Raw genomic sequence first — 26,576 nt, forward strand, 5'->3', positions numbered from 1 at the left:
GGACAGTGGCTGCAGATTCCTAACTGATCTCCACCAGTAGGCGTGAGCCCTGGACAAGCCCCTGCCACACCCCAGGACACCAGCCTCTTTACACTAGGAGATTGGCTCTGGTCAGCGAGTTGGTGTTTCGGAAGCTGCATGGCGTGTGCACTGTATGTCTTTTTCATAATGAGGGTGGAGAAAAGGAGAGGGGAAGGAGGTGGCTGTAAATTGATACCATCAATGGGCTGAGCCAAGTCTGCTGGGAAGAGGCCTGGTTCACCCTGCTGTGGGATGCAATGACTTAATAGTAATTAATGATGGCTACAATCGTTGTGCACGTGATGAAGATAAAAGAATGATTATAATGTATTAGTGCCATGAGCCAGCAGAAATGGCAACTGTGGTTACTCTTGCAATGAAGAGTCACAAACATGTTTTTGTGTTCAGAAATGGGTGAGGAAAGAGATGGGAATGAATGAGTGAGTGAGAGAGGATTCTAGAAGTGTGTGGAAACTTACTGCTGGAAGAGGGATTATGCTAGAATTGCCTGCACAGAGCCGATGCTCACAGGGCTGTCAGCTACGTGTCAATTGATAAGACGTCGTGGATCTCAAGGGGGCTCCACTGGTGAGCTATCAAGGCCTTCTGGATGCCTTTCCATCATGGGTGGAAAATGTCTATGTGAAATAAGGTCTTCCAAATACTGGCCTCCTGAAGTTCTCTTGATTGTGGACAAGAAACGGGGCCATTCCTGCTGGGGTGGGGGGGGGGAGGCTTGCTGGTGTTACACAGGAAGTGTTTTTCCTCCCACAGTGGGAGGAACATTTTTAAATTTATTTATTTATTTATTTATTTATTTATTTATTTATTTATTTAGAGAAGGAGAGAGAGAGAGAGAGAGAGAGAGAGGCAGAGAGAGGGAGAGAATCTCAAGCAGGCTCTGCATTGTCAGTGCAGAGTCTGATGTGGGCCTTGAGCTCACCAACCGTGAAACCACGACCTGAGCTGAAGTCTGACGCTTAAGGGACTGAGCCACTCAGGCGTCCCTGGGGGGAACATTTTTAGGTAGGACTTCCTTTACTTTTTTCCCTCCCTCCCTGGTCTCCTTCCTGCTACATTTATTAAGTGTCTACAATGGCTCCGGCATGGTGAATATAACAGAGGAAATTTAGATACGGTCCATGCTGTTGTGGCTTTTACATTTCCTTGGGGGAGGCAGTCAGTCATTAGCAGGTTTCCCCTGCTCTCCCCCAAAGTAGAGGACTCTTAGGCCCAAGTGGCATAAAGTGAAGCAGTGATCACCATTACTTTGTGTGGAAAAAAATTTTGAGCATTCTCAGACCCCCCCCCCCCCCCCCCCGCAAAAGCCTTTCTGACACTTCAGGACACACCCTGCTAACGGATGCACAAAATAAGTTGCGGTAAAGCGCTGATGCTCCCAGACAGGTTCAAAGCTATGGCGGCTTGTGTGCGGTGTGAGGAAGGGATCAGGTTCCTTCTTCTGCAGGTCGCTCTCCAGCTTTCCCAGCACCACTTGCTGAAGAGACGGCCTTTCCTCTGCTGGATATTCTTTCCTGCTCTGTTGAAGATCAGTTGGCCACACGTGTTTATGTGGAGATGCTGAGAGTAGTTCCCAGGGAAGGAGCTTGGCAGGGAGACTTGCGATGCATGGGGTGTGTGCTGCCTCTATCGCGGCTCGCTGAGAAGCAAAAGTCGAATGCCATTTTCACTTTTTGCCTTTTTTTCCCCCCATCAAAGCAGAAATTGTCTTCAAATTTCCTTTAATTATCAAAGACAGATACCAGTGTAGGTCTTTCCTAAGAGTGAAGTGGTATAATGGGAGCTTTCGGAAAGCGGGGGATACTTGTAAAATAATCCCACTAATGAATATAAGGTTCATTAAGATAAATCTGCTGAGGTGGGGGGGAGGGAGTGTGGGTCCATGAGAACTTGAGCCCAACCAAGAGTACTAAGGGATCTGGCAAGGCTTCCCTGAGGAAGGGACATGCCCGAGTGGGTGTCTTCTGGTTGAGGCGTAAGATGGGGGTGGGGAATGAGAAAGAGTGGTTCACGTTGAGAATCAATGTGACAAAACGTGCTGGGCTGGCGGAGAAGTCCTATGGGAGGGATGAAGGGGGAGGGGTCCTAGATGGGAATGGAGTGAGACTTTCCTCCAAGTGAAGCAGAATCAGATTTTCCCACCTTGACCTCCAGTACTGCAAGTGGCAGTGCCGGGACTCAGAGATGTGTGTAGCTCCAGGATCACTCAAAACAAACCCAGAGAAGCCTTTCCCCAATTTTTAAGGCATTAGACTATGTGCTTGGTGAGTGTCCTGATGGAGTGAACCTCTTCAGGAGTCTGTTGATAAGGGTGTCTGAGTGGCTCCATTGGGTAAGGGTCTGACTTCGGCTCAGGTCATGATCTCGCGGTTCGTGAGTTCGAGCCCTACGTCAGGCTCTGGGCTGACAGCTCAGAGCCTGGAACCTGCTTCGGATTCTGTGTCTCCCTCTCTCTCTGCGCCACCCCCCCCCCCATGCTCTGTCTCGCTCTCTCTCTGTCTCAAAAATAAACATTAAAAAAAAGAAGTTTGTTGATAAAAATTGGGTACTCAGGACTGCTGATCCTGACCGTCCTTGAACCCTCAAGTATACTGATGGACCACAGAATTTTCCATCAGTGCTAACGAGCTTCCTAATGGAAGAAAGGGACTTTCCAACAGAGACCATGTGAGGAAAACAATGAGGGATGTGCAAAAGAAGAGGGAGGTCCTAAATTAAATACGTATAAGGGACAAGGCATCTGGACCACATCCAAACAGAAATCTGATCTGTCACAATGGGTCCCTGGCCACCTCTCCGGCCTCATCCACCGCCACCCTAAAAATATTTTTCAGCTTCCTGAAAATGTACCACTTTCTTCCTCCCTCCCTCCCTCCCTCCCTCCCTGCTTCCCTCCCTTCCTCCTTCTTTCTCATGAAATGTCAGATCTTTGTTGATAAGCTTCTCCTGAAATCTAATTTTTTTCTATATGCAATATAATATTAGTTTCAGATATACCACATAGTGATTTGATATTTGTGTACACGATGAAATTATCGCTATGATAGGATTAGTTACCATTTGTCACTACACAGTTATTTCAATATTATTGACTATATTCCATACATGATATCCCTGTGGCTTATTTATTTTATAATTGGAAGTTTGCACCTCTTAATCTCTTTACCTATTTCACCTGTCTCCCTTATCCTTCTCTCCTGTGGCAGCCACCAGTTCTCTGCATTTATGAATCTGTTTCTGTTCGGTTTTGTTTGTTCATTTGTCTTGTTTTCTAGCTTCCACACATAACTGAAATGATACGGTGTTTGCCTTTCTCTTTCTGATTTATTTCCCTCAGGATAATACCCGCTGGGGCCATCCATATTGTCACAAATGGCAAGATTCCATTCTTTTTCTATGGCTGGGTAATATTCTTTTGTTTGTACGTGTATATACCACACTTTCTATACCCACTCTTCTGTAGATACACACTTAGGCTGCTTCCATATCTTGGCTATTGTAAATAGTGCTGCAGTGAACGTGAGGGGCACATGTATCTTTTTTACTAGTGTTTTCCTTTTCTTCAGGTAACGAAAGTGGAATTGTTGGATTGCATGGTAGTTCTGTTTTGTGAGGAACCTCCATACTGTTCTCCAGCGTGGTTATACCATATATACTTTCATATATATGAAAGATCTTTGTTGATAGACTTTCATATACTTTCTTTCTTGCCCCAGGACCTTTGCCCAGACTGTTCATTCATTCTAAAACATTCTTTCTTACTTTCCTTTTTTCTTTTTAAATATGATTGATTCTTGTTCATATTTCAGGTGACAGCTTTAATGTCAGCTTCTTTAGGGCAGCCTTGCTTGACCTGACTTCTCTCCTGTAGGTAAGATCTCCTTAGTTTTATGTACCATCACAGCTTGCTCCTGTCCTCTTTATCATACTTCTAATAACTCAGGTCAAAATTTGTCCTGTCTGTTTATGGAGTGCTCACTGTGTGCCAGGTACTATCCTCAGCACTTTAAATATATCGTCTCTTTTTTAAAATAAATATTTAAAAATTTTAAAAATGTTTATTTATTTTTGAGAAAGAGAGCATGAAGTGGGGAGGGGCAGAGAGAGAGGGAGACACGGCATCCGAAGCGGGTTCCAGGCTCTGAGCTGTCAGCACAGAGTCTGATGCGGGGCTTGAACCCACAGACCAGGAGATCATGACCTGAGCTGAAGTCGGAGGCTTAACTGACTGAGCCACCCAGGTGCCCCAATATAGGATCTCTTTTAATTCTCATAGCCCTGTGAAGAAAGAACTGTTTACTATGACCAATGTATGTATGCATGTATGTATTTTTTAAGTAGGTTTCATGTCCAGCATGGACCCTAACGTGGGTCTTGAATTCACAGCCCTTGAGATGAAGATCTGAGTGGAGATCAAGAGTTGGATGCTTAACCGGCTGAGCATCCAGGAGCCCCATGACCACATTTCATGTTGGGGAAACTGAGACATGGAGAGGTTAAGTAAGTTGGCCCAGGTTTCTCAGTGAATCCTTGGCTGCCCCAGGGTTTGAACTGGTATCTGATTCCAGCATCCACGTTCTTCACTACTTTTTGCAGCATAGAAGGAAGAAGGGTAAGGCTGGAGAATTATGCAGGGGCCTCTCAGAGCAAGATGAGCCTGCTTTTTCCTGGCCACCTGACACTCAGAGCTTACCCCAGAAAACAGCATCATTAAACCTCATGCTAGAGATATGATGATTCGCAGGGACATAAGGGTTGAGTTGGTAAGCAAGTGATGAACTGGGGGAGGTGGGAGCAGATAGCTGCTCAGTGGTGGAGGGTTATGTCTCTGGAAGAAGGAGACATAGGGGCCTTGGGCTTCTCATTCTAACACAAAGTGGGAACCAAAGGCATCATATATATATATTTTTAAAAATGTATTATTTAGAAAAAAGTGTGGATGTTGTAATTGGCTCAAGAACTACAAGGCCATTTTTTTTTTCTTTCGTAAAAATAGAAGTAGATGGTTCAGAGCTGGAATGGAAACTCAGCAACCAGGGAGCCAAACTCACTCTATTGTGCTGCTCTGCTTCCCTCAATATGCAGCCTTTGTCTTGTGGCCCAAAATGGCTCTTCCCGCTCCCATCATCACATCCTACCTTCCAGTTTGTTGGAAAGAGGAAAGGGGAAGGGGAGAGCATGTTCCTTTCCTTTAAGGGAATGAGGGAATTAGGGATATTGTGCGTATCACTTCTACTTACATTTCATTTGCCAAAATATTGTTCTATCGCCACACTGGCCTCTCTGGATTCTTCAAATCATCCTCAGCTTAGATCTTCCTTTTCAAGGATCTACTGGTGTCCTCCTTCATACATGTCAAAGCCATAGCCTCCTGGTTTAATTCCTCAGACCACAGCTCTAGAGAATGAATGGGGATTTGAAGAGATCTCTGAGCAGGGATCCAGGGGACCTCAGTTCTAGCCCAAACCTGCTACAAGCTCAATTTGAGACCTAAATTTAATTGCTTCTCCTTTCTGGGTCTTACCATCTCCTTTTGTAAAATGAGGCGATTGGACCCTTTCCCTCTCCTCTCCTTCTAGGTTCTAGAACGTTCTTCACCATTTTCCACAGAATTCCACGGGGTAACAACTTTGTTAGGACTGAGAAGCTTACTCCCAGACCACCTGTGGTTATTCTGATCACTCAACTGTTTATTCCATCTTTCAAGCATTCCCTCAAGAGGTGCACCTTCAGGTAAACCTTTGTTGATGGCCGGAGAGTGTCACAAAAGATTCAAGTTTCCCCCAAACCCATACCCCATTCCGAGTGCAGAGAAACATAAACCTGAGCTGGCTATATGGCCACCAATGTAGGGATTACATTGCCCAGTCCCCCTTGCAGCTAAGCGTGGCCATATGAGTAAGCAGTGGCCAATGGGAATGCACAGGACTTGTAGGTATGACTTTTAGGTCATACCCTTAAAGGGGAGGAACATACCCTTTCCTTCTTCCCTCTTTCCTTCTGCTGGCCACAGGTGTGAGGAGGGGCACAAGGTGAAAGCTATAGCAAGATAGTCACGAAGCCCCCCAGCCATCCTTCCTCCAGTCTTGGACTGTGTACCTGAAATTTTACCTTGCTACTCTGTTGTCCTGGGCTTATGTGCTTTAAAAATCACATCTGTACCCTAACAAATACAGAATTTAGTACCAGGAGAAGGATGTTACTGCAACAGAACTACAAATATATGACATGGGCTTAGCATAGTGATTTTCAATCAGGGACAATTCTATAATTCTGTCCCTTCCCCAAGGACATTTGGCAAAGTCTGGAAACATTTTAGATGGTCTTGAGTTGGAGGGAGATGTTACTGGCATCCACTGAGCCAAGGATGTTGCTAAATATCCTATAAAACACAGGGCAGCCCCATAATGCAAAGAATGATCTGGCCCAGGGGCACCTGGGTGGCTCAGTTGGTTAAGTGTCCCACTTTGACTCAGGTCATGATCTCACGGTTTGTGAGTTTGAGCCCCACATTGGGTTCCGTGCTAACCGTGCAGAGCTTGCTTGGGATTCTCCCTCCCTCTCTCTCTGCCCCTCCTCTGATCTCTTTCTTTCTCAAAAAGTAAATAAACACACTTAAAAAAAGAATGATCTGGCCCAAAATGTCAACAGTCCCACCACTGAGAAATTCTGGCCTAGCAAGAAGTGGTGAGGACACATGGGTACATGCTGAAAAGCTGGTAACTCATGTTCTGCTCTGATAAAACTTTTGATAAGGCTGTTAATTACAATGTGTGCAGAGCCTATAACTCTAGAGGAAATTGTTTTAAAATTTAGAATGTTGGAGTAGTGTGTTGACTGCTTCTCGCTGCTGTCAACAAAGTCCTGTAAAAACAAGATGGACTCAGAATGTGCAAAAGCAGAAAGAGGAGAAAACACGACGAGTGAAAGAAGCTAGACACAGCAGGTCTCATATTGTATGATTTCTTTTACATGAAATGTCCACAACAGGCCAATCCATAGAGGCAGAAAGTAGAGTGCCAGGGGCTGGGGGAGGGGGTTGGGGAGTGACTGCTTAATGGTCATAGTGTTTTATTTTGGGGTGATAAATGTTTTGGAGCTAGACAGTGGTGATTGTTGCCAACACTGAGGATGTAGGAGATAAGGCTCTGCCGTAGGAGGGTTTGATGAGAGAGGCCGTCTAGAATCTTTAGGCATATTAAGCATATTTGGATGAATTTGTTGGCTTAAGTTATTCATCACAGATGGAACTGACCAGAAATAAACAGACTGAAAGTCTACTAATTTTTTGGGAGAAACCTGTTATTGAAAAAAATTATGTGTGGCTTGTGTCAAACAGCCTATGATTGTTTAAATCCCCAAACATCTCTGGCTCTAAGTTGATACCAGCAGGAAGTAAACTTTGAAATCTGTACCCTCCTTCCCCAAGGTTCCATTTCTTATGTCCACCTAAAATGTATTTTTGGAGAAAGATAGACAAAGAAGACCCTTACTGAAGCAAAGCAAGAAATCCTGGAGACAGTGGACAAGGAAATTTCTCCAAAAAGAAGAGTGAAGGAGGAAAGTGAAACTTTCAATCTATCCTTAGCGTATCCAAATTTCCATCATGGCTAAATATGTACATCATGTCATAGCCAGGAAAACACCTTGCATCCTGAGAAAACCACCCCTAAATTGTACCTTATCTTTTCTTAAACTGTTCAATGGTTTTGCTTAACAATCTTCAAATAGATTAAATATTGGGTCCTGCGGTAGGCACCTTTTGACATCGCTGGCAAGACTCCCCGCCTTTTGGTATTCACTTCCTCGTGTAGCTTGCTCACCTCCAGTGTGGGCTGGACCTAGTGACTTGCTTTTAATGAATAGAATATGGGCAAAGTGATGGGGTGTCATTTCTAAGATTAGGTTACAGAAAGACTGCGACTTTTGCTGTCTCTGACTTGTCTCATGTGCCTTATTTTTCACACGCTAATGCCATGAGTTGCCCTGTTGGGGAGACCTATGTGGCCAACAGCCTGGGAGGGAGGGACTGAATCTTTCTACAACTTGGTGAGTTCAGTCTGGAAGCAGAGCCTCTCCCAGTGATTCACCACTTACGTATAACACTCGGTGCTCATCACAAGGGTTACTTCCCATCACCCATCTGGTCCATCCTTCACCCCTTTCCCTCCATCAACCCTCAGTTTGTTCTCGATCTTTAAGAGTCTCTAATGGTTTGTTTCCCCCCTCTCTTTTTTCTCCCCCTCCCATATGTTCCTCTGTTTTGTTTCTCAAATATCCCATTTTTGTGAAATGGTATGGTATTTGTCTTTCTCTGACTTATTTTGCTTAGCACAGCACACTCCAGCACCATCCGTGCTGTCGCAAATGGTAAGATTTCGTTCTTTTTGATGGCTGAGTAATATTCCACTGTATATATGCCATATCTTTATCCATTCATCAGTTGATGGACAATAGGGTACTGTTTTAGTTCTACGTGAGTCTTCTCCACGACAACATCCCTGGTGAATTCTAGCTCGTGCTTAATTGCTTCTGGGTCAAGAGACTCACTACTTCACAAAGTCTCTCCCCCTTCCATGGCTATACATCTCTGAGAAGCAGAGTAGAATGGGAATGATTGCTAATAGATATGGGCTCTCCTTTTGGGGTGATGCGGATGTTTTAGAATTAGATTCAGATGGTGGTTCCGTAACACTGTTCACCAATTGCCACTGAGTTGTTCACTTAAAATGGCTAATTTTATGTTATGCGAATTTCACCTCCATAAAAAAACAAACGTGAGTTTCACCATTTATGGAGACCTTCCTATGTAACAAGCACTGGGGAGGAATGGCATACAATATTGTCTCAATGAGTCCTCATAGCAGCCTGGTGAGAGAGTGCTTCTATTATCTACAGTTTTACAGGTGAGAAAGTGGAAACTCAAAGGGGTTAGGCAGATTGCCTAAGAGGACACAACTAGGAAGGATTGCGACCAGGTTTTCCTCTCTTCCCAGCTTCCTCTGCCGGTCTCCTAATTACTAGGCAAACTGGAAAGAGAATAAGGAAACAACCAAAGTTGTGGTGAGCTGGAGAACTACCAAGGAACCTTTCCATTTCTTTTTCTTTTTAAAAAAAGTTTATTTATTTATTTTGAGAGAGAGAGAGAATGGCAGAGACAGGGAGAGAGAGAGAGAAAGAGAATCCCAGACAGGCTCCACGCTGTCAGCACAGAGCCCCACGTGGGGCTCAAACTCACAAACTATGAGATCATGACCTGAGCGGAAATCAGGAGTTGGACGCTCAACCGACGGAACCACCCAGGTGCCTGGAAACTTTCCATTACTAAAACTGAACCTTAAGTAAGACAAGGCACATAGAAACACTCTGCAAACTTCAAGTTAATCCATTGATTTGTTCACTGTTCATGTAACAAATATTTCCCCCATTTTTGCTGTGTGCCAGGTAGTGGGGCTACAGAGGGAATCAGACAGATAGGATCCCTCCTTGCAACAGGTGCTGTTGATGTCCCACTCAAATCCTCCTGGCATCATTCCCAGGCACACTGCACTGGCCTTCCCAACTGCTAATGCCCGCGATTCCATGCCTGAGGGCTATCTCTGACCATTGAAGCTGGGTGGGTCTCCCCATCTTCCCAGAGCTGCCCTCAATCAATGATTGACTAGGGGTGGTGGATAAGCACCAGCTCCCTTGACCCTTGATTGGAGTAACGGAGATGCATGGTCTCCATGATTTCTGAGAGGTCCCCAGCAGGACTGAGCCTCCGTTGCTCATGGTGGTAGCTTATTTGACACCTGTCACTGCCCTGCTTCTAACTTAGGGCTTCTTGGGATCACCTTCTTGATAATCTTCTTACACTTGAATTCTTGCTTTGAGGTCTGCTTCTAGAGCACCACACTAAAGCAGTACCCTCAGGGAGCTTACAGTCACTAGACTGTCACACACAAAGGATTCGAGGATTATGAAGGAAAAGTGCAGGGTACCATGGGCATGTGTGACTGGGGCTTTGACCTAGTGTATAGGGCCAGAGAAACTGAAGATGTTACACAGGAGAAAGGGTAGGGAGATAACTTTCTCTTCTTTTTTTCCTCTCAGTGCAGCTTGCGAGTTGCATTCTTTCTTTTTTAAAAAATGTTTATTCATTTATTTTGAGGGAGAGAGAGCAAGTGAGCAGGGGAGGGGCAGAGAGAGGGAGAAAGACAATTCCAAGCATCCTCCATGGTATCATTGCGGAGCCTGACTGGGGCTCGATCCCACAAACCTCGAGATCATGACCTGAGTGGAAATCAAAAGTCGAACGCTCAGCTGACTGAGCTACCCAGGTGCCCCACAAGTAGCATTCCTAGAAACATCTTTATAACAAATGTTCTTAAGCAATGAAATACATGCTTTGCACATATGTATAACATGAATGGTATAACTTCCATTCGCTGATACAACACTTAAGAGAGAATTTTCTAAGCAGAAGCAGTAACGTGTGCAAATGCTCAGAGACAGAAGAAAGTTTTGTCTGTGAAAGAAACTGATAGGCCGAATAGTGCCCCCCTCTTACCCCCAAAGATGTCCATGTCCAAATCCCTGGAACCTGTGCATGTTACCTTACATGGCAAAACAGACCCTGCAGATGCACCAAGAATTTTGAGATTGGGAGATAATGCTGGATTATCTGGGTGGGTCCAACGTTATCACAGGGCTCCTTATAAGCAGCAGCCAAGAGGGTCAGGGTCAGAGGGAGATGTGATGACACAAGTAAGGAGTCAATCAGAGGGAGATTTAAAGATGCTGCTACTGGCTGAGGATATGGAGGAAGAGCCACAAGCCAAGGATGCGGGTGCCCCTAGAAGCTGGAGAAGACAAGGAAATGGGTTCTTCCTTAGAGCCTCCAGAGGAATTGTGGCCTTGCTGACACCTTGGCTTTGGCCAAGTAAAATCCAGTTTGGACTTCTGACTTACGAAACTGTAAGATCCAAATTTGCATTGTTTTAAGCCTCTAAGTTTGCGATGCTTTGTTACAGCAGCAACAATGAACCGATACAGAAATGAAAATGGCGGAACTGAAAAACGCTGGAAGCAAAGGGTGGGGCGTGGTGGGGGAGAGTTGCCTGAGAAGGTGGTAGAGTAGGATAGGGATCAGGCAGTGAGGTCAGATGGATGTGGTCTGAATGGTTGTGTCCCCCCAGAACTCATATGTTGACCTCCAAACCCCCAAAGATAGTGGCATTAGGAGGTGGGGCCTCTGGGAGGTGATTGGGTCCTGAGATTGGAGCCCTCCTAAATGGGATTAATGTCCTTATAAAAGAGACCCCACAGAGCTCCCTTGCCCTTTCCACTACCTGAGGACGTAGTGAGAAGGAACCAGCTGTGAACCAGGAAGGGGGTCCCCGGGAATGTGACCATGCTAGTGCCTTGATCTTGGACTTCCCAGCCGCCAGAACTGTGAGAAGTAAAGTCCTGTTGTTTATAAGCCCCCCAGGTGTGCTATTTTGTTATAGCAGCCTGAGTGGATGAAGACAGTAGGACTGTGTTCTAGGAGCCATGCGTGGTGGCGGCCACATGCCATGATGTGCTCTGGAGACTAGAATGCCCACACTGGCTGAGATATAGTTTGTGCATTCCAGAGAAGACAGCACGAGCAGGACCAGTGAGGAAGTTGTCAGAAACCATCCAGGCAAGAAATGATGATGCCTTGGACTAGAAGTGGAGGAGTGTATGGGGCAGGGGATGGAGAAAAACAGACAGATTTTAAAATTATTAGGAGGAGGGGCACCCGGCCGGCTCAGTCAGAAAAGCATGTGACTCTTGATCTCGGGGTCATGAGTTTGGGCTCCACACTGAGTGTGGATATACTAATAAAAATAAACTTAAAAAAATTATTAGGAGGAAACTCAACAGTGTGTTTGATTGCACAATACATCTCCCAGGGCTCAGCGGAATCCTGGCCTCAGTTGATGCTACTGAATTACCTCGACTGAGTGACTCGGGGATGTGCCCGATATCTAAGGGAGAGGTTGAAAGGCTTTCGTGGATCTGAGGCACTTTCATCCGGGGGCCCCTCCCCTCATAAAAAGAAACTTCAAGAATTATTTGACAACGGCATTGGTGTAACTTGTGTGAAGTTCCCAGAGTAGTCAAAATTAGAGACAAAGTAGATGGTGGGAGCTAGGGGTGGGGGGAGGGGTGATAGGGAGTCAGTATTTAATGGTGACAGGGTCTTGGTTTTGCAAGATGAAAAAAGTTCTGGAGATGGATGATGGTGATGGCTGAGCCCCTATGGGAATGTGTTTAATGCCACTGAGCTGGGCGCTTAAAAACGGTTAAGCCAGTAAATTTTGTGTTATGCGTATTTTACCACAATAAAAAAATTTGAAACAAAACTCTGCATTGGTATAAAGATGATATAATCCAGACTGGATTTATAGTTTCAATCATTTTAATTTTAATATTTATAATGTCATATATTATATGGTATATACTATAAACTATTGTCTATAGTATAAATAACATGTCATGTTATGCATTCTACATTCATACGTTTTTTTTTTTCTGACTTTAAAAGAAATTAAAGTGAAAATATTTTTTTTTTTAATTTTTTTTTTTTCAACGTTTATTTATTTTTGGGATAGAGAGAGACAGAGCATGAACGGGGGAGGGGCAGAGAGAGGGAGACACAGAATCGGAAACAGGCTCCAGGCTCTGAGCCATCAGCCCAGAGCCTGACGCGGGGCTCGAACTCACGGACCGCGAGATCGTGACCTGGCTGAAGTCGGACGCTTAACCGACTGCGCCACCCAGGCGCCCCTAAAGTGAAAACATTTTCATGGGTCTCTCCATTAGTGTCTGCTGTGGCCAATGCAGAAGTCAGCCCCGGGGAAACTGGCAGGAGGGAGAGGGTGCATTTCCAACATTGGTGTGCCGCAGGCATCCCTGGGAAACTCATTAGAAAAGTGCATCCCCAGCTTCTGCGCCCTGAGGTTCAGATTCTGGAGGTCTGGAATGTGGCCCCCCAAGGTGGCATTATTGACAGGCATTATTGACCGTAGATGTTCTCATGCAGATGGTATATGGAGCTTTCTTCTGGGCAGTGGCATATCCCCTTGTAGACACATCCCCACACTTAAAAAAAATTTTTTTTTAATGTTTATTTATTTTTGAGAGGGAGGGACAGAACGGGAGCAGGGGAGGGGCAGAGAGAGAGGGAGACACAGAATCTGAAATGGGCTCCAGGCTCTGAGCTGTCAGCACAGAGCCCGACGCGGGGCTCGAACTCACGAGAGCCGTGAGATCACGGCCTGAGCCGAAGTCGGGCGCCCAACCGACTGAGCCGCCCAGGCGCCCCTCCCCACACTTTTTAAAGTCCAGACGTAACCTCTTGCCCCTTCTTGGAATCTGTTTCTTCATCTCTAGCATGGGATGATGACCCCCACATTATAGTGTCCCTGAGAGCCTCGCCGGGTGCCCATGATGTGACCTGCGGCAGCAGCTGAAATCTCAGTTCTGAGGCAACCTAGGGGGTTATGCGATCACTGTTGGGGAATAGTGGGTGAGCAGAGGTGACAAACCGGGGCTGTGTCAGGAAGGATGAGGGTGGCAGATGGCAACCCAGAGTGTGAGGCATTGTATGCAAATCAATGCTTGCATCCCTATGTAAGGTTTTGGGGGCTGGTGGACGGACAAAGCTGCAGCCAAAGGGACAATTCCCAGCCCCAGGAAGGATCTGCAAGAGCCTCAAAAGTCAGCGGGGTGACGGCAGCTCTGTGTCCCGGAGCATATATGGACCGCATCAATGGGTTTCCTTTCTCACTGGCTTCAACCAGTAGGGAACCCTGGCCAAGGGAGACAGGTGGGTAGGCGCATTTAAGTCCCCAGCATCCACATGACAGCACTGTAAGGCTGGCTGCCTTCGACTACCTTGTCCCTTCGGATTTAGGAGTGGCAAAGGCGGCTCTCCACAATTACCAGCACCTTGGTCCCCTGCTGTCCGTTGAGGTTTTCCTGTATCCTGCCTCCACCTTTGCAAATACAGTGAATTCTCATTCATTGTGGTAGTTATATTCTATGTGTGTGTGTGTGTGTGTGTGTGTGTGTGTGTAGCGTTAATAACAGCAGCAAGTGTGTGTGTGGGCGGGGGGGCCTGCATTCATCTAAGAGGGGAGGACAGAGGGGAGCTCCAAATTTTGCTCAGAGTGCAGGCTTTAGAATCAGGGCTTACAATTTCAGCTCGTCCGCTTATCCGCGGCGTAACATTGGGCAGCTACCGTTCTCACAGGCCTCACACACGGACTCCTCTGTCCTTCCTACAAGCCTTTGAGATGGATGCTGTAATCCTCTCCGTTTTACAGGTGAAGACACTGAGGCCAGAGAGGGGGGCAGGGACTTGCCCAAGGCCACACAGCTTGAGTTTGGGGGGCTGCGATTCGAATTCGCCCCGGAAATCTGGAGCCCCAGTCCAGGCTGTTAACTCCCAGCATACACTGCCCATCAGGTGGTGTAGGGTAAGTGAGTGATATACAGTAGGTGCCTCCTACGTGGTAATCAGTGTCCTTTTTAATTATAGTTCTGCTAGAGGATGCTTAGAGGGAAGGCAGGTCAGGCGAGAGGCAGGGAGGGAGGGCCACGGAGCCGTCCAGTCTCTGCTCCGCAGGCCCCGGCAGGCAGAAACGCGCCGAATGGATGGCCGGGGCAGAGGGCCCGCCTGTCACTTGGCGGGGGCGCTGGACTCCGCGCGCGGCGGCGGCGTGCGCGGGTCCCAGTCGTTGACCAGGCGCTGCGCCTGCTGGTGGTACACGCGCGGGTGCCCCTGGAGCAGGCGCAGGCGCACCACGTTCAAGTCCACTTCGTACCCGATCCTCTTGCACTTGAGGCTTCGGGCGAGGTTCTGGCGCGTGGCGAGCAGCTCCTGCAGGTTTTCCTCCACGCGCGAGATGTGGCGCTGCAGCTTCTCAGTGCCCTGGGGGGTGCGGGGACCGAGCTGGGAGCTGGGCACTGTCTGGGGTGGGCGAACCCGCCCGGGCCGGTGCGGGTGTGAAAGGAGCACACCTCTAGGAAGGGGCGGGCCTCCGAAGGGCAAGGGCACACCTGGGCCACGCGTGCCTGCGGGAGGTCCCCTCCTGGGAAGGGGCTCGAAGAGATCGGAGGGAGGGGGGCACACACTGGGGCCAGAAATGCTGGAAAGGGAATCGGAAACAGGCAGGGGATGGAGAAGGGGACGCACCCGGAGAGCGAGGGGCAGGGGCGGCCGGGACCTGGGAGGTGGGAGCCTCTGGGCGGGCGTGCCTGAAGCAGCTAGGCTGAGAGAGGGCCTTACGGGGACTCTTGGATACTGGGAACAAACTGAGGGTTGATGGGGGGGGGGGGGAGGGAGAGGGGAAAGTGGGCGATGGGCATTGAGGAGGGCACCTGTTGGGATGAGCACTGGGTGTTGTATGGAAACCAATTTGTCAATAAATTATATTAAAAAAAAAAAAGAGGGAGCGAGGCGGGCAGAGATTGAGGGCACTTTCTCTCTCTCTCTCTCTCTCTCTCTCTCTCTCTCTCTGTACACACACACACACACACACACACACACACACACACCATACAACACCCAATGCTCAGGAGGGCACTTTTTCTGAGACAGGTGTGGGTACCCGAGGGCCTCCTCCCGGAGCTGAAGGACTGACAGCCCTGGGTGAGGGGGTCTTACCTGGGTCAGGTGTGCTTGGGGCAGCAGTACCATCGGGATGCGGCTGCACCTGCAGAGGGCGGGAAGGCGCGGAGGGGGCCACGCAGGAGCATACCTGGGCGAGGCGCGTGGCTTCGGGCAGCTGGGTGCCCACGTGTCTCTGGTACACGCGAACCAGGGGTCTGTCCAGCTTCTCTCGGGTCTCCAGGTGACGTTTTGACAGAGGACCCTGGCGGAGTGCGGTGTGCGGGGCAGTGAGGCCCCCGGGCCGGCCTGGCGAGCGACCCTGGTCCCACCCCGCACGGTCTGGCGCCAAAACCCACCTTGATGAGGCCGTGAGTGATGTACATTTCCTGGTTGAATTTCGTGCACCGCTGGATAGTTCCCCGCATTAGTCCTAAGGTCATATTCATTCTTTCCTGGGTGGGGTGGGAGCACAGGGGGATCACAGTGGCTTCCTGGCTCCTCTGCTCCCGCGCCCCTCCCCCCCGTAGTCCCGCGTGGTCCATCCTAGCCCCCCCCCCCCCCCACCAACGGGCAGTCGCATCCGCCGCGCCCACCTTCAGCTCCAAGGTCTCCCGCATCTTCTGCGCCAACAAGGCGCACACGCGATCGCTTATCTGATGTTGCTGCGCCCGGATGTCCTCCACGTTCTTTGCCATTTCCAGCAAGGTGTCCTTGGACTCCATCAACAGTCGCTTGGCTTCGTACAGCGCCGTGGCGCACTCTGCGGGCGGCGTGGGGACACTCGTTGGAGAGTCAAGGCCTCCTTTTCCCGGACCCTGGCGACCCTGGCTCTCTGAGCCCCCCTCCTCTGTGTTCAGGTTGTGTTGGGCCCTGGGCGAGCGGACTTTATTGAAGGACCTGGACAAAGTCCAGGGGAGGAGTTCGTAGAAGTAGCGTCCCGGACTGACTGAGGGAGTGCTGGCAGGCAGGAGTGTGTGGGAAGCAGGAGTGGGCGTGAAGAGCCAATCAAGAACTTGGGCTCAGTGGAGATGAGCTCTCAGCCCCCCTCACTAGGGGGGCAATTCCCCAGGGATGGCAGTGGCTGAGCAGTGGAGGAGGAGTGGGCACCCGAGGGTACCTACTGCAGTGCGCTCCTTTCTGTGGAGGCCTACCTGGGGTATAGGTGCCCACAGGGTCTGGAGGCGGCGTTTTTTGGCCCTGAGAGCTCGGGGAAGGGATGCGGGAGAGGTTCACCCAGGAGTGGCGGCCAGCCTGCTCCAGAACCTTATCCAGCGGCTGGTTCATAAGGTCCACAGCTTGGAGCCTTTCCTTACAGCAGAAGGCCAGAGTATCGCGGCAGGAGGCCAGGGCCTGGGAATGAGGAAGCAGAGGGAGCAGAGAAAAAGGCAGAGAGTGAGCTGGGAGGTTGGGAGAGGCAGCCCGAAGCGATTTCTCGGCTGGAGGCTGCAAAGCGTTGCCACCTCCCTCCCCGCACCCCTCCCCTGTCCAGAAGCCTTCAGTGATCCCTGGGTGGAGAGGGGAAGAGCAGTAGGGGCTGGTGGTAGCTTCCCTGTCCTAGGTGTCATTTTCTCCTTGGGTTCTGTGTCTGGCTTTGCTCTGGCACCCCAAGAAAGCCCCTCCCCCCATCCACAGCCCCATCTATAAAGGCCCCATCTAAAAGACCAATAGTCTTCCTGTATCAGCCCTTTGCTCCCCAGCTACATTCAGGGCTGATCCCCTCCCCTAGCCTCAGGGTCTCTCCTCCTTTGCTCTAATTAGTACCAGGAGCCCTCCGCTGTCCTCAGAGTATCTCCCCCACCAACATCTATCTGAACTCCTCCTCCCACCCAAACCCTACTTCCACCATTATAAAATGAAGTATATCGCATTTCTTTGATACTTGTGGTTATTTAAAAGTTATATCCATTATATAAACACCACCCTCATCAAAATATAGAATATTGCCATCATCCCAGAAATGTTCCTGGTGCCTGGTTCCTGGTGCCCGTCGTCCTCTCCTCTAAGCTGCCCTGCAGATTAGTTTTGCCTGTTTCTTTCTTTCTTTTTTCTTTTCTTTTTTTTTAAAGTTTATTTATTTTGAGAGAGACAGAGACAGCACAAGTTGGGGAGGGGCAGAGAGAGAATCCCAAGCAGGCTCCGCACTGCCACCACAGAGCTTGATGTGGGGCTTGAACCCATGAAGAAGCCGTGAGATCATGACCTCAGCTGAAACCAAGAGTTGGATGCTTACTGACTGAGCCACCCAGGCGCCCCTTGCCTGTTTCTTAAGATGTCCATAAGCTACAGCCTATGGACTGGCTGCCTCTCTTTGTAACTAAAACTTTACTGGAATACAGCTGCACTTATTCATGTACGTGTTGTCTCTGGCTGTTTTGTGCTATACTGACCTAATTTTTTTTTTTTAAATTTTTAATTTTTAAAAATAAATTATCCCCTTATTTATTTTAATATTTTTAATATAATTTATTGTCGAATTGGTTTCCATACAACACCCAGTGCTCATCCCAATGAGTGCCTCTTTAATGCCCTAATTTTTTTATTTTTTTATTTTTTTATTTTTTTATTTTATTTATTTATTTTTATTTATTTTTTTTTTCAACATTTATTTATTTTTGGGACAGAGAGAGACAGAGCATGAACAGGGGAGGGGCAGAGAGAGAGGGAGACACAGAATCGGAAACAGGCTCCAGGCTCTGAGCCATCAGCCCAGAGCCCGACGCGGGGCTCAAACTCACGGACCGCGAGATCGTGACCTGGCTGAAGTCGGACGCTTAACCGACTGCGCCACCCAGGCGCCCCTGCCCTAATTTTTTTAAAAAATGTTTTTTTTTTAAATTTTTGACAGAGAGAGAGAGTGCCAGCGGGGAGGAGCAGAGAGAGAGGGGGACAGAGGATTTGAAGCAGGCTCTGTGCTGACAGCAGAGAGCCCGATGCGGGGCTCGAACTCACAAATGTGAGATCATGACCTGATCATGACCCAGGTGCCCCTACACTGGCCTAATTGAGTAGTTGTGATAGAGACTGCATTTCACGCAAAACCTTAAATATTTTCTATCTGGTTCTTCAAAGAAATTTGCTTTTGAAATCTAGAACTTTATATAAATGGAACCATACCATGTGTACTTTATGTCTAGCTTCTTTTTTGAATATTGTATCTTTGGGATTCAACCATTTGAGTAAAAAATAGATTTGAAAAGTCTTTCATTCATTAATTCAAATATTCATCAAGCCCCTCGTGTATGCTGGGCAGTGTATCAGGGAGTGGGGATGCAGTGGGGAAAACCAGTCCAATTCCTGCCCCCCAAAAGTGACAGGGTTGGGGTGCCTGGGTGGCTCAGTTAAGTGTCTGAGTTCGGCTCAGGTCATGATCTTGAGGTTCTTGAGTTTGAGCCCTGCATTGGGCTCTGTGCTGACAGCTCAGAGCCTGGAGCCTGCTGCTGATTCTGCCTCCTTCTCTCTGCCCCTCCCCTGCTCATTCTCTGTTTCTCTGTCTCTCTCAAAAATAAATACACATTAAAAAAAAAAAAGAAGTGACAGCGTCAATATATGCAGACAAGACTGGTTAGTGAGTGGATCAGAGAAATGGGGATTACCTGGAGGGGAGCATGGGATCTAGAGGTTTTTGTTTTTGTTTTGTTTTGTATTGTGGTAAAACAGACATAACAAAATTTTCCATTTTAACCATTTAAGTGCACAGTTCAGTGACATTAATGTATAACCACCACCTCTGTCTGTTTCCAGAATTTTTTTTTTTATTATCCCAAACAGATCTGTACTTGTTAGAGAATAATTCCCCATTCGTTCACTGGTGAGAATGATCCAATGAAGATGGAAATATTGGTGATTCAGGAGAACGGGGAGAAGGTGGGTGCAGAGGTAGACGGAATTACAGCATTGGCAGAGGAATAATAAGGTTCCCTTCAGTGACTCCCATGAGTTGGGGTCATTCATTGAGAATGAAGAAAGCAGGAATGGAGAGGTCTGAAGGAAGAGAAAGAATGAAATAACTTGCCCAGTGGGACAACAAACCTTCTAGACACACGCAGTGAGATCCCTGGGAAGGTTCTGAGTGTCAATTTGAATTCATTATCTTAAGTTGAAACAGGTCTGTTTGGATGTAAGCATTTTTCTCCAGAAATATGTACATTAGGCCTCTCCAGTGGCCCTTCTCAATTTCCATCTCTGTTTTTTTTTCCCCACCTCTCCATTCACCTTTCTCTCTTGCAAACCCTTCCCTACTGGGGCCAACCTCAGGGTCTTCTCCCTTGTCAGTTTCAGACTTTCTCAAAGGATTTTTCAGGACTCACCAGATTTAAAAGAATATGACCCTGGCCTGGGGGGTGTGGTGGGTGAGCACAGCTAAGGTTCAGCACCACGGATAGTGGTGCAACCAGCTCTTAAATTTCCTCTCCCAACCTCACCCAGGACCCTGGTCTGTCCCTTATTTGAATGTCCTTGTAATGTGAACTCTGTGAGGGCAAGGCCGTCTCTGTCCTCTTCATTACTTTGTCTTCAGAGGCAAGCATGGTACCCAGACACCGGGGTACTGGATTAATAGTTGTTAAATACATGAGTCAAAAGCACACACAAGTTACTAGCTAACTTTAACCAGTCCCAAGTGTTCCATCAAACCTGGCTGCCTTTTCGTCTTCATTAGTGCCCTCATAAAGAAACCCTTGTTGCAAGAGTGAAGGATGTAGTGAGAGACCGTCTCTGGCTGGAGGTGGCAAAGATTGAGCACATATTACATGTAAAGAGCTAGGCTCAAGACATCTGAACTGACTCACAAGGTGGTTCTCCCACTTCTGGGTATATATCCAAAGAAAATCAGGATCTCAAAGAGATATCGGCACTCCCATGTTCATTTCAGCATTACTTACAATAGCCAAGACATGAAAACAATCTAAATGTCTGTTGATAGGTTAGTGAATAAGGAACAATGTGATATATATACTATTATCATATTAATTATATAATATTGATGTATTATAATCAAAACATTGATATCTTAATATACTATAATATATAAAATAATTATGTAATATAGAATATATTATAACATGTAATATTTTAAAATATGTTGTATATTTACATATATCATATACAGAAATTATGTTATATAATATGATATAATATATAATTGTATAATGATATAATTATGTAAATGTAATATAATATAATATAATTATATAAACATATTATTTATTATATAATATTATAATTATATTATATCATATGTAAGCTATATAAAATTTATAATAATTATATAATCATAATATTATATAATGATATAATCATAGTTAATATATATTAAAAAGATACTTAATAATATATATTATATATTATACATGCTATGTATTATGTATTGTATTACAGTACATAAGATATGGCATATTAATATATATAGCATATATTATATAGTTTATATGCTATAATATATAGTATATAGCATACAATATATATTGTTATAGACTATATTAATATGTAATGTAATATATAATATACATATTATAAATTATATAACATACTAAGATAATAATCAATGTTTTATAATATTAACATCATATATTAATAATATATAATAGTATAATACATGATAGATAATATAATATGTATATAATATATATGCAACAGAATATTATTCAGCCTTGAAAAAGGACATCTTGCCATTTATGACAACATAGATGAGCCTGGAGGTTCATTATTATGCTGAATGAAATAAACCAGATGCAAAAAGATCTCACTTATATGTAGAATCTAAAATAGTCAAATGCATAGCAGCAGAGCATAGAATGGTGGTTTCCAGGCCCTGGGGGGAGGGAGAAATGGGGGAAATGTTGGTCAAGGGGCACAAAGTTTCAGTGATGCAAGATGCTTAAGTTTGGAGATCTAATATAGAACAATGTGACTATAGAGAACAATATCGCATTTTATAATTGAAATTTGCTAAGAGTTTAGATCTTCAGTGTTCTCCCACACATACATAAAGGTAACTATGTGAGGTGATGGATATGTTAACTACCTTGACTATGGTGATTATTTCACAATGTCTACATATATCAAATCATCAAGTTGTAAAAGGTGAAAGATTTATGCGCTCTGAAGAGAAACCAGACCATTATCAAATCATCAAGTTGTACATCTTGAATATATACAATTTTAAGTTGTCAATTAGGGGCGCCTGGATGGCTCAGTCGGTTAAGCGTCTGACTTCGGCTCAGGTCATGATCTTGCGGTCCGTGGGTTCGAGCCCCGCGTTGGGCTCTGTGCTGACAGCTCAGAGCCTGGAGCCTGCTTCAGATTCTGTCTCCCTCTCTCTCTGACCCTCCCCTGTTCATGCTCTGTCTCTTTCTGTCTCAAAAATAAATAAACGTTAAAAAAAACTTTAAATAAAAAAAATAAATTGTCAATTATATCTTGATAAGGATGGAAAGCAAAAAGACACCTGAGCTTGACCCACAGCCCTGCCACTGGCTAGCCCTGTGCCTTGGTTGAGTCTGTGTCTCTCTGAGCCTCAGTTTTCCTGTCTCTAATGAGGGGATCATCGTTTCTATTTCACAGGAGTGTTTTAAGATGTTAGCTCAGTGACTGCACAGGGCTCGGCTCAGAAGGGGTGTTCATTGTTATTCTGAGGCCCAACTCCATCTCTCAGAGCCTCAGTTTCCCCATTTCACAAAGTGGAAATACAGTGAATGTCAGGTTAGGGTGAGCAGGGGTGTGGATTGAGGGTTTGCTGTGGCTACGGTCCCCAAGGTCAGAGCAGTTCACCCGTTTGGATCCACCTGCAGCCCTCTTAACTTGACCTGAGGTATTCCCAACCTTGAGCAGGGCCTCGGATTTTTCCATATCTCTTTCCATCTTCCTCTTCATGCTCTTAAGCTCCTCCTTCTCCCAGGTAAGCATACTGTCAGCTTTGTCAGGGACCTAGCAGACAAGGAGAGACTCTCTCACACCTTTGAGAGGGCTGGATGGAGATTTCTCCTTCCAGGGTAGTAGAGGGTTTGCCAAGTTCGTAAGCTCTCAGTTTGGAGAATGGAGTTGGGGGTGCTCTTGCCCACTGGGAATCTCTCTGAGAAGCCTTTATTCTTTCAGGGGGCTCTCACCGGGTGGGGTGTCTTACCCTTTAGAGGGTGGAGGTGGGAGCTTCTCCGTGTGGGGTCTCGTCGTCCCCTGGGGAGGCTGGAATGTTCCCCACTTTTGGGGTGAGGGTCTGCGGTTTCACTTTACGGGGAGGACGTCACCAGGGCTGAGACTAGGGGGTCTCGCTCTTTCTCTGGCTGGGGACGTGACTCCCAGGTGCAAGGACTTAGAGTTTGAGGGTCTCAACCTGTAAGCAGGACCTGTTCCTTTCTCCCCAGATGAGGCAGGAGGAGGGGTTCTCACTCTCGGAGGCTGTGGTGGGGAGGACTGGGGCTTAAAAAAAAAAAACATTTTGAGGGGAGTTTCAAGGGTTGGGACCAGGACATCACCTACTGTCCTCAGCGGGGCTGGGGGGGGGTGGGGGTGGGGGTTTGGGGTGGGTTTACATCACCTACTGTCCTCAGCGAGGTGTGTGTGGGGCTTTGGATGTGTTTTCACTGGGCTTTGAGGGTCTCAGGCCCACGGGAGGGCCTCACCTTCTGGGCTCAGAATCGAGGCACCCCGTCTTGAGGGGTGTCCTCATCTTCTGGTGCCCTTACTCCTGGGGTGGAGGTGGGGGTTCTCTCTACGGGGAGGGTTTTCTCAGGCCGAGCATCTACCTGGGATCGGAGGCCTCGGGCTTTGCCACTGGGCCTGGGGTGGGGTGGGGTGGGGCGGGGGGGCAGCGTCCCACCTTCTCAGACTTGGGCCGGTAGCCCCGAAGCTTGCTGCTCTGCTGGTTAATAAGCAGGCCTTTGCGGACTTGGGCGAGCCCGCGGTCGGTGGCCTCACGCTGGCGCTGCAGCAGCCACAGCTGTCCATTGACCTGGTGCTGCGCGCGGCACAGGCGGGCGGCGGCAAGGCGCGCCCCGCGCGCGTGCGCGTGCACCACCTCGGCGCTCTGCAGGGCCCGGGCGTCGCGGTGCAGGGGCAGCGGCAGGCGGGCGTGCCAGGCGGGGGGCTTCACCTTGCCCTTCCACAGCGTGACGCCCTCGCCCGGCGGCGGCTTCTCCACTGTGCCGCCGCCCGCGAGCATCTCCACGCGGAAGCGCCAGGGCAGGATGTAGGCGGCGCGGCAGAGGTGGCGCGCCACGTGCGGCTCCCGCACGCTGTCCTCGGGTTGCCACATGGTCACCGCCTCCTGCTCGCAGCGGTCGGTCAGCTGGCGCGCCTTCTGCAGGGTGGCCGTGGCCGCCTGGCGCCACGCCGGAGCCCCGACGCGCGGGTCCTGGCTGCGCTCGGCTGGGGGGATCAGCACGGGCATGGTCCCGGCTTCGTGTCTCCCCACGGGGAGAGGCAGGGACTCCCAAAGACGCGCCGCTCGCTCCTGGCCGGAACGGGGAGTGAAACAGAGTGCCCATCACCATGGCGACGGTGGCAACAGCGCGCAGTTCCGGCAGTGGGGGAGGGGAAAGGCTGGAGAGAGGCGCGGATGGAGTCTTTGCTTTGGAACTTGGCCGGGGTGGCTTGGCATCCTGGCTCCTGCGGGAAGCCGGCCTCATCTAGCGCCTCTCTCGCTGGCGCTTCTTCCCTCCAGCAACACAGGCCTCCTTCCAGCTGCTGGGACGCGCTAAGCTCTTTCCCGCCTTGTCAAAGCCTCGGATTCGCTGTTCCTTCCGGGTGGCATCCTCCTTTGCCTGTCCTTCCCTCCCAGGGCTGGCTCTTTTCCAGTCTTCAGAACCGAGCTCAAATATCACTATCTTAAAAGGCTCCTTCCTTAAAAAAATAAAAAAAAAATGTTTATTTTTGAGAGAGAGACAGAGCACAAGCGGTGGGGGCGCAGAGAGAGAGGGAGACACGGAATCTGAAGCAGGTTCCAGGCTCTGAGCTGTCAGCACAGAGGCTGACCCGGGGCTCGAACTCACCAACCGTGAGAGCATGACCTGAGCTGAAGTCGGCTGCTTAACCAACGGAGCCACCCAGGTGCCCCAAAAGGCTCGTTCCTTAGTACCATATCTCAGCTCTACTGTTTCCCACCGCTCAGGACTTCTTGGTGCAATCCAGAGAAACAGAAAAGAAGGCCATACAGTCAGAATCACAGCCCAAATCCAAACAAACAAACAAACAAACAAACGGCCCCAAACCAAAACCAACCGCCTCCCCCCAGACCAACAATAACAACAACAACAACAAGACACGTGGCGCCTACCACTGCAGAACCGTTCAGCTGTGTGGTCTATCTTGGAGGCTGCTGCTGGAGGCAGCCCCCCACCAGTCAGTTCTCCATGGCACCTGCCTCTCCACCTTTCTGGTTCCCAGGCTGTAAGCTGGCTGCATCTAATTGGTTGAGCCTGTGTCACGTGGCCATGCCCCGGCTGCAAGGGAAGCTAGGAGAGTGCGCCGCACCTGAGACTCTTGTTTCAACGGCAGAATGGAGAACGTTAGTTCCTACAGAGACGCAGCTGATGTCGATTTCCTTCAACATAGGAAGCAGGTTCCAGTCTGGGGAAGAAAGAAGAGACGGCTGCCCTCCACGCCTCCCCCCCAGTTCTCCATCGCGTCATCTCCTTTGTTTCTTTCTAGCAGTGGCCTGTTTACTTGGGCATTTGGTAGGCACCCCAAACTTTTGACGCATCGCCCCAATCTTTCCCTCCACTAGTTTTGCTTGACTTGATCGCTGGCCCACCAGCCACCCCAGTCGCTTACGTTAAAAACTTTGCAGCTTCCTTACTTTTTCATGTCTGCATCCAGCCCATCCACAAGTTCTGCCAGCCCTATCTTCAAAATTTATCCCCAATGGGATCATCCTTTCTTCCGCTGCTACCGCCAACATTCTTAGTCTCACTGCCGTCATCAACCCTCATCACATGATCTCTCTGCCTATACCTGCTTCCTCAGATCCATTCTCCACACCACGGCCAGCACTACGTTTTACACCAGAGCACATCCTTTTCTTACTTAAAGCCCTTCAGTGAACCCCGTGGTACTGAGAATAAAGTCCAAACTCTTTACTCACCAGGCTCTGCGTGATCTGGCTTTTCTCACTTCCCTGAACTAACTCGTCTGCTACCTCCCACCCCCAGGTCCACTAACTGTGCCCCAGCCTCCCTGGCTGTCTTTGTATTCCTCCAACACATCATGCTAGTTCCTACCCCAGGGTCTTTGCATTTGCTGTTATCTTTTGGTTCGATCTCTTTCCCTTAAGATTTTGCCTGGCTTGGTTCTTGGTGTCCCTCATGGAGGTCTCACCTCTTAGACAGGTCTTCCTGGACTACTTGCTCAAAAGTAGCTCTCTTAGGCTTACGGGCTTCATATAGTGTCACTCATCACTACCTGAAAGCCTCTTATCCATTTATTTACTTTAGAATCCGCCCCCTCCCCCAATCCTAGAAAGAACCTTCCTCTCAAGTGCCCAGCGTAGCTCATGGCATATAGTAGGTTCTCAAACGCATGTGATGAAAGAATGGATGGCAATCATAGGCTGTGATCATTTTATTTGTTTCCTTTTTTTTTTTTTGGAGATGAAATTCTCATAAATAAAACTAATGATGCTAACGTGCACAATTCAGAGGCATTTAGTAGCATATTTATGATGTTGTGTCACCGCCAGCTCTATCTAGGTCCAAAGCATTTTCATCATCCCCCACGTAAAACCCCATACCCATCAGCAGTCACTTCCCATTTGAGCTCCCCCCCCCCACCCCCCACCAGCTCGGGGCAAACACTAGTCTCCTTTCTGTCTCCATGGATTTGCCTGTTCTCATATTTCATGTAAATTAATCATACGCTGTGACCCTTTGTGTCTTTCCTCTTTCTCTTAGCACAATGATTTCAAGGTTTGTCCATG

At 47.9% G+C, this 26,576-nt stretch overlaps 1 protein-coding gene across 1 annotated transcript; it reads right to left on the reverse strand.

Annotated features, from left to right (window-relative positions):
* Positions 1-14,564: 14,564 nt before the first annotated feature.
* On the reverse strand, positions 14,565-24,125 carry TEKTL1 (tektin like 1). The gene is made up of 7 exons (XM_086698823.1): positions 23,484-24,125; positions 22,490-22,594; positions 16,822-17,020; positions 16,264-16,430; positions 16,027-16,122; positions 15,819-15,932; positions 14,565-14,989 (listed from the first exon to the last, which is right to left on the reverse strand). Exons 1-7 carry the CDS (start codon positions 24,051-24,053, stop codon positions 14,738-14,740), a joined length of 1,503 nt encoding a protein of 500 aa, XP_086554949.1. The 5' UTR covers positions 24,054-24,125; the 3' UTR covers positions 14,565-14,737.
* Between the last annotated feature and the right edge of the window lie 2,451 nt (positions 24,126-26,576).

The sequence above is a fragment of the Puma concolor genome, chromosome A2 (assembly GCF_028749965.1).
Source record: "Puma concolor isolate L17-30 chromosome A2, mPumCon1.1.hap2, whole genome shotgun sequence".
Lineage (NCBI taxonomy): Eukaryota > Metazoa > Chordata > Mammalia > Carnivora > Felidae > Puma > Puma concolor.

Excerpts from the sequence above, each read along its gene's own strand:
- TEKTL1 (XM_086698823.1), bottom strand. The coding sequence starts at position 24,053 with ATGCCCGTGCTGATCCCCCCAGCCGAGCGCAGCCAGGACCCGCGCGTC. Across the intron at positions 17,021-22,489 it reads AATCCGAGGCCCTGCTCAAG|GCCCTGGCCTCCTGCCGCGA; the intron begins GTTGGGAATACC and ends CCTCATTCCCAG. Across the intron at positions 14,990-15,818 it reads AAGCCACGCGCCTCGCCCAG|GGCACTGAGAAGCTGCAGCG; the intron begins GTATGCTCCTGC and ends CGCACCCCCCAG.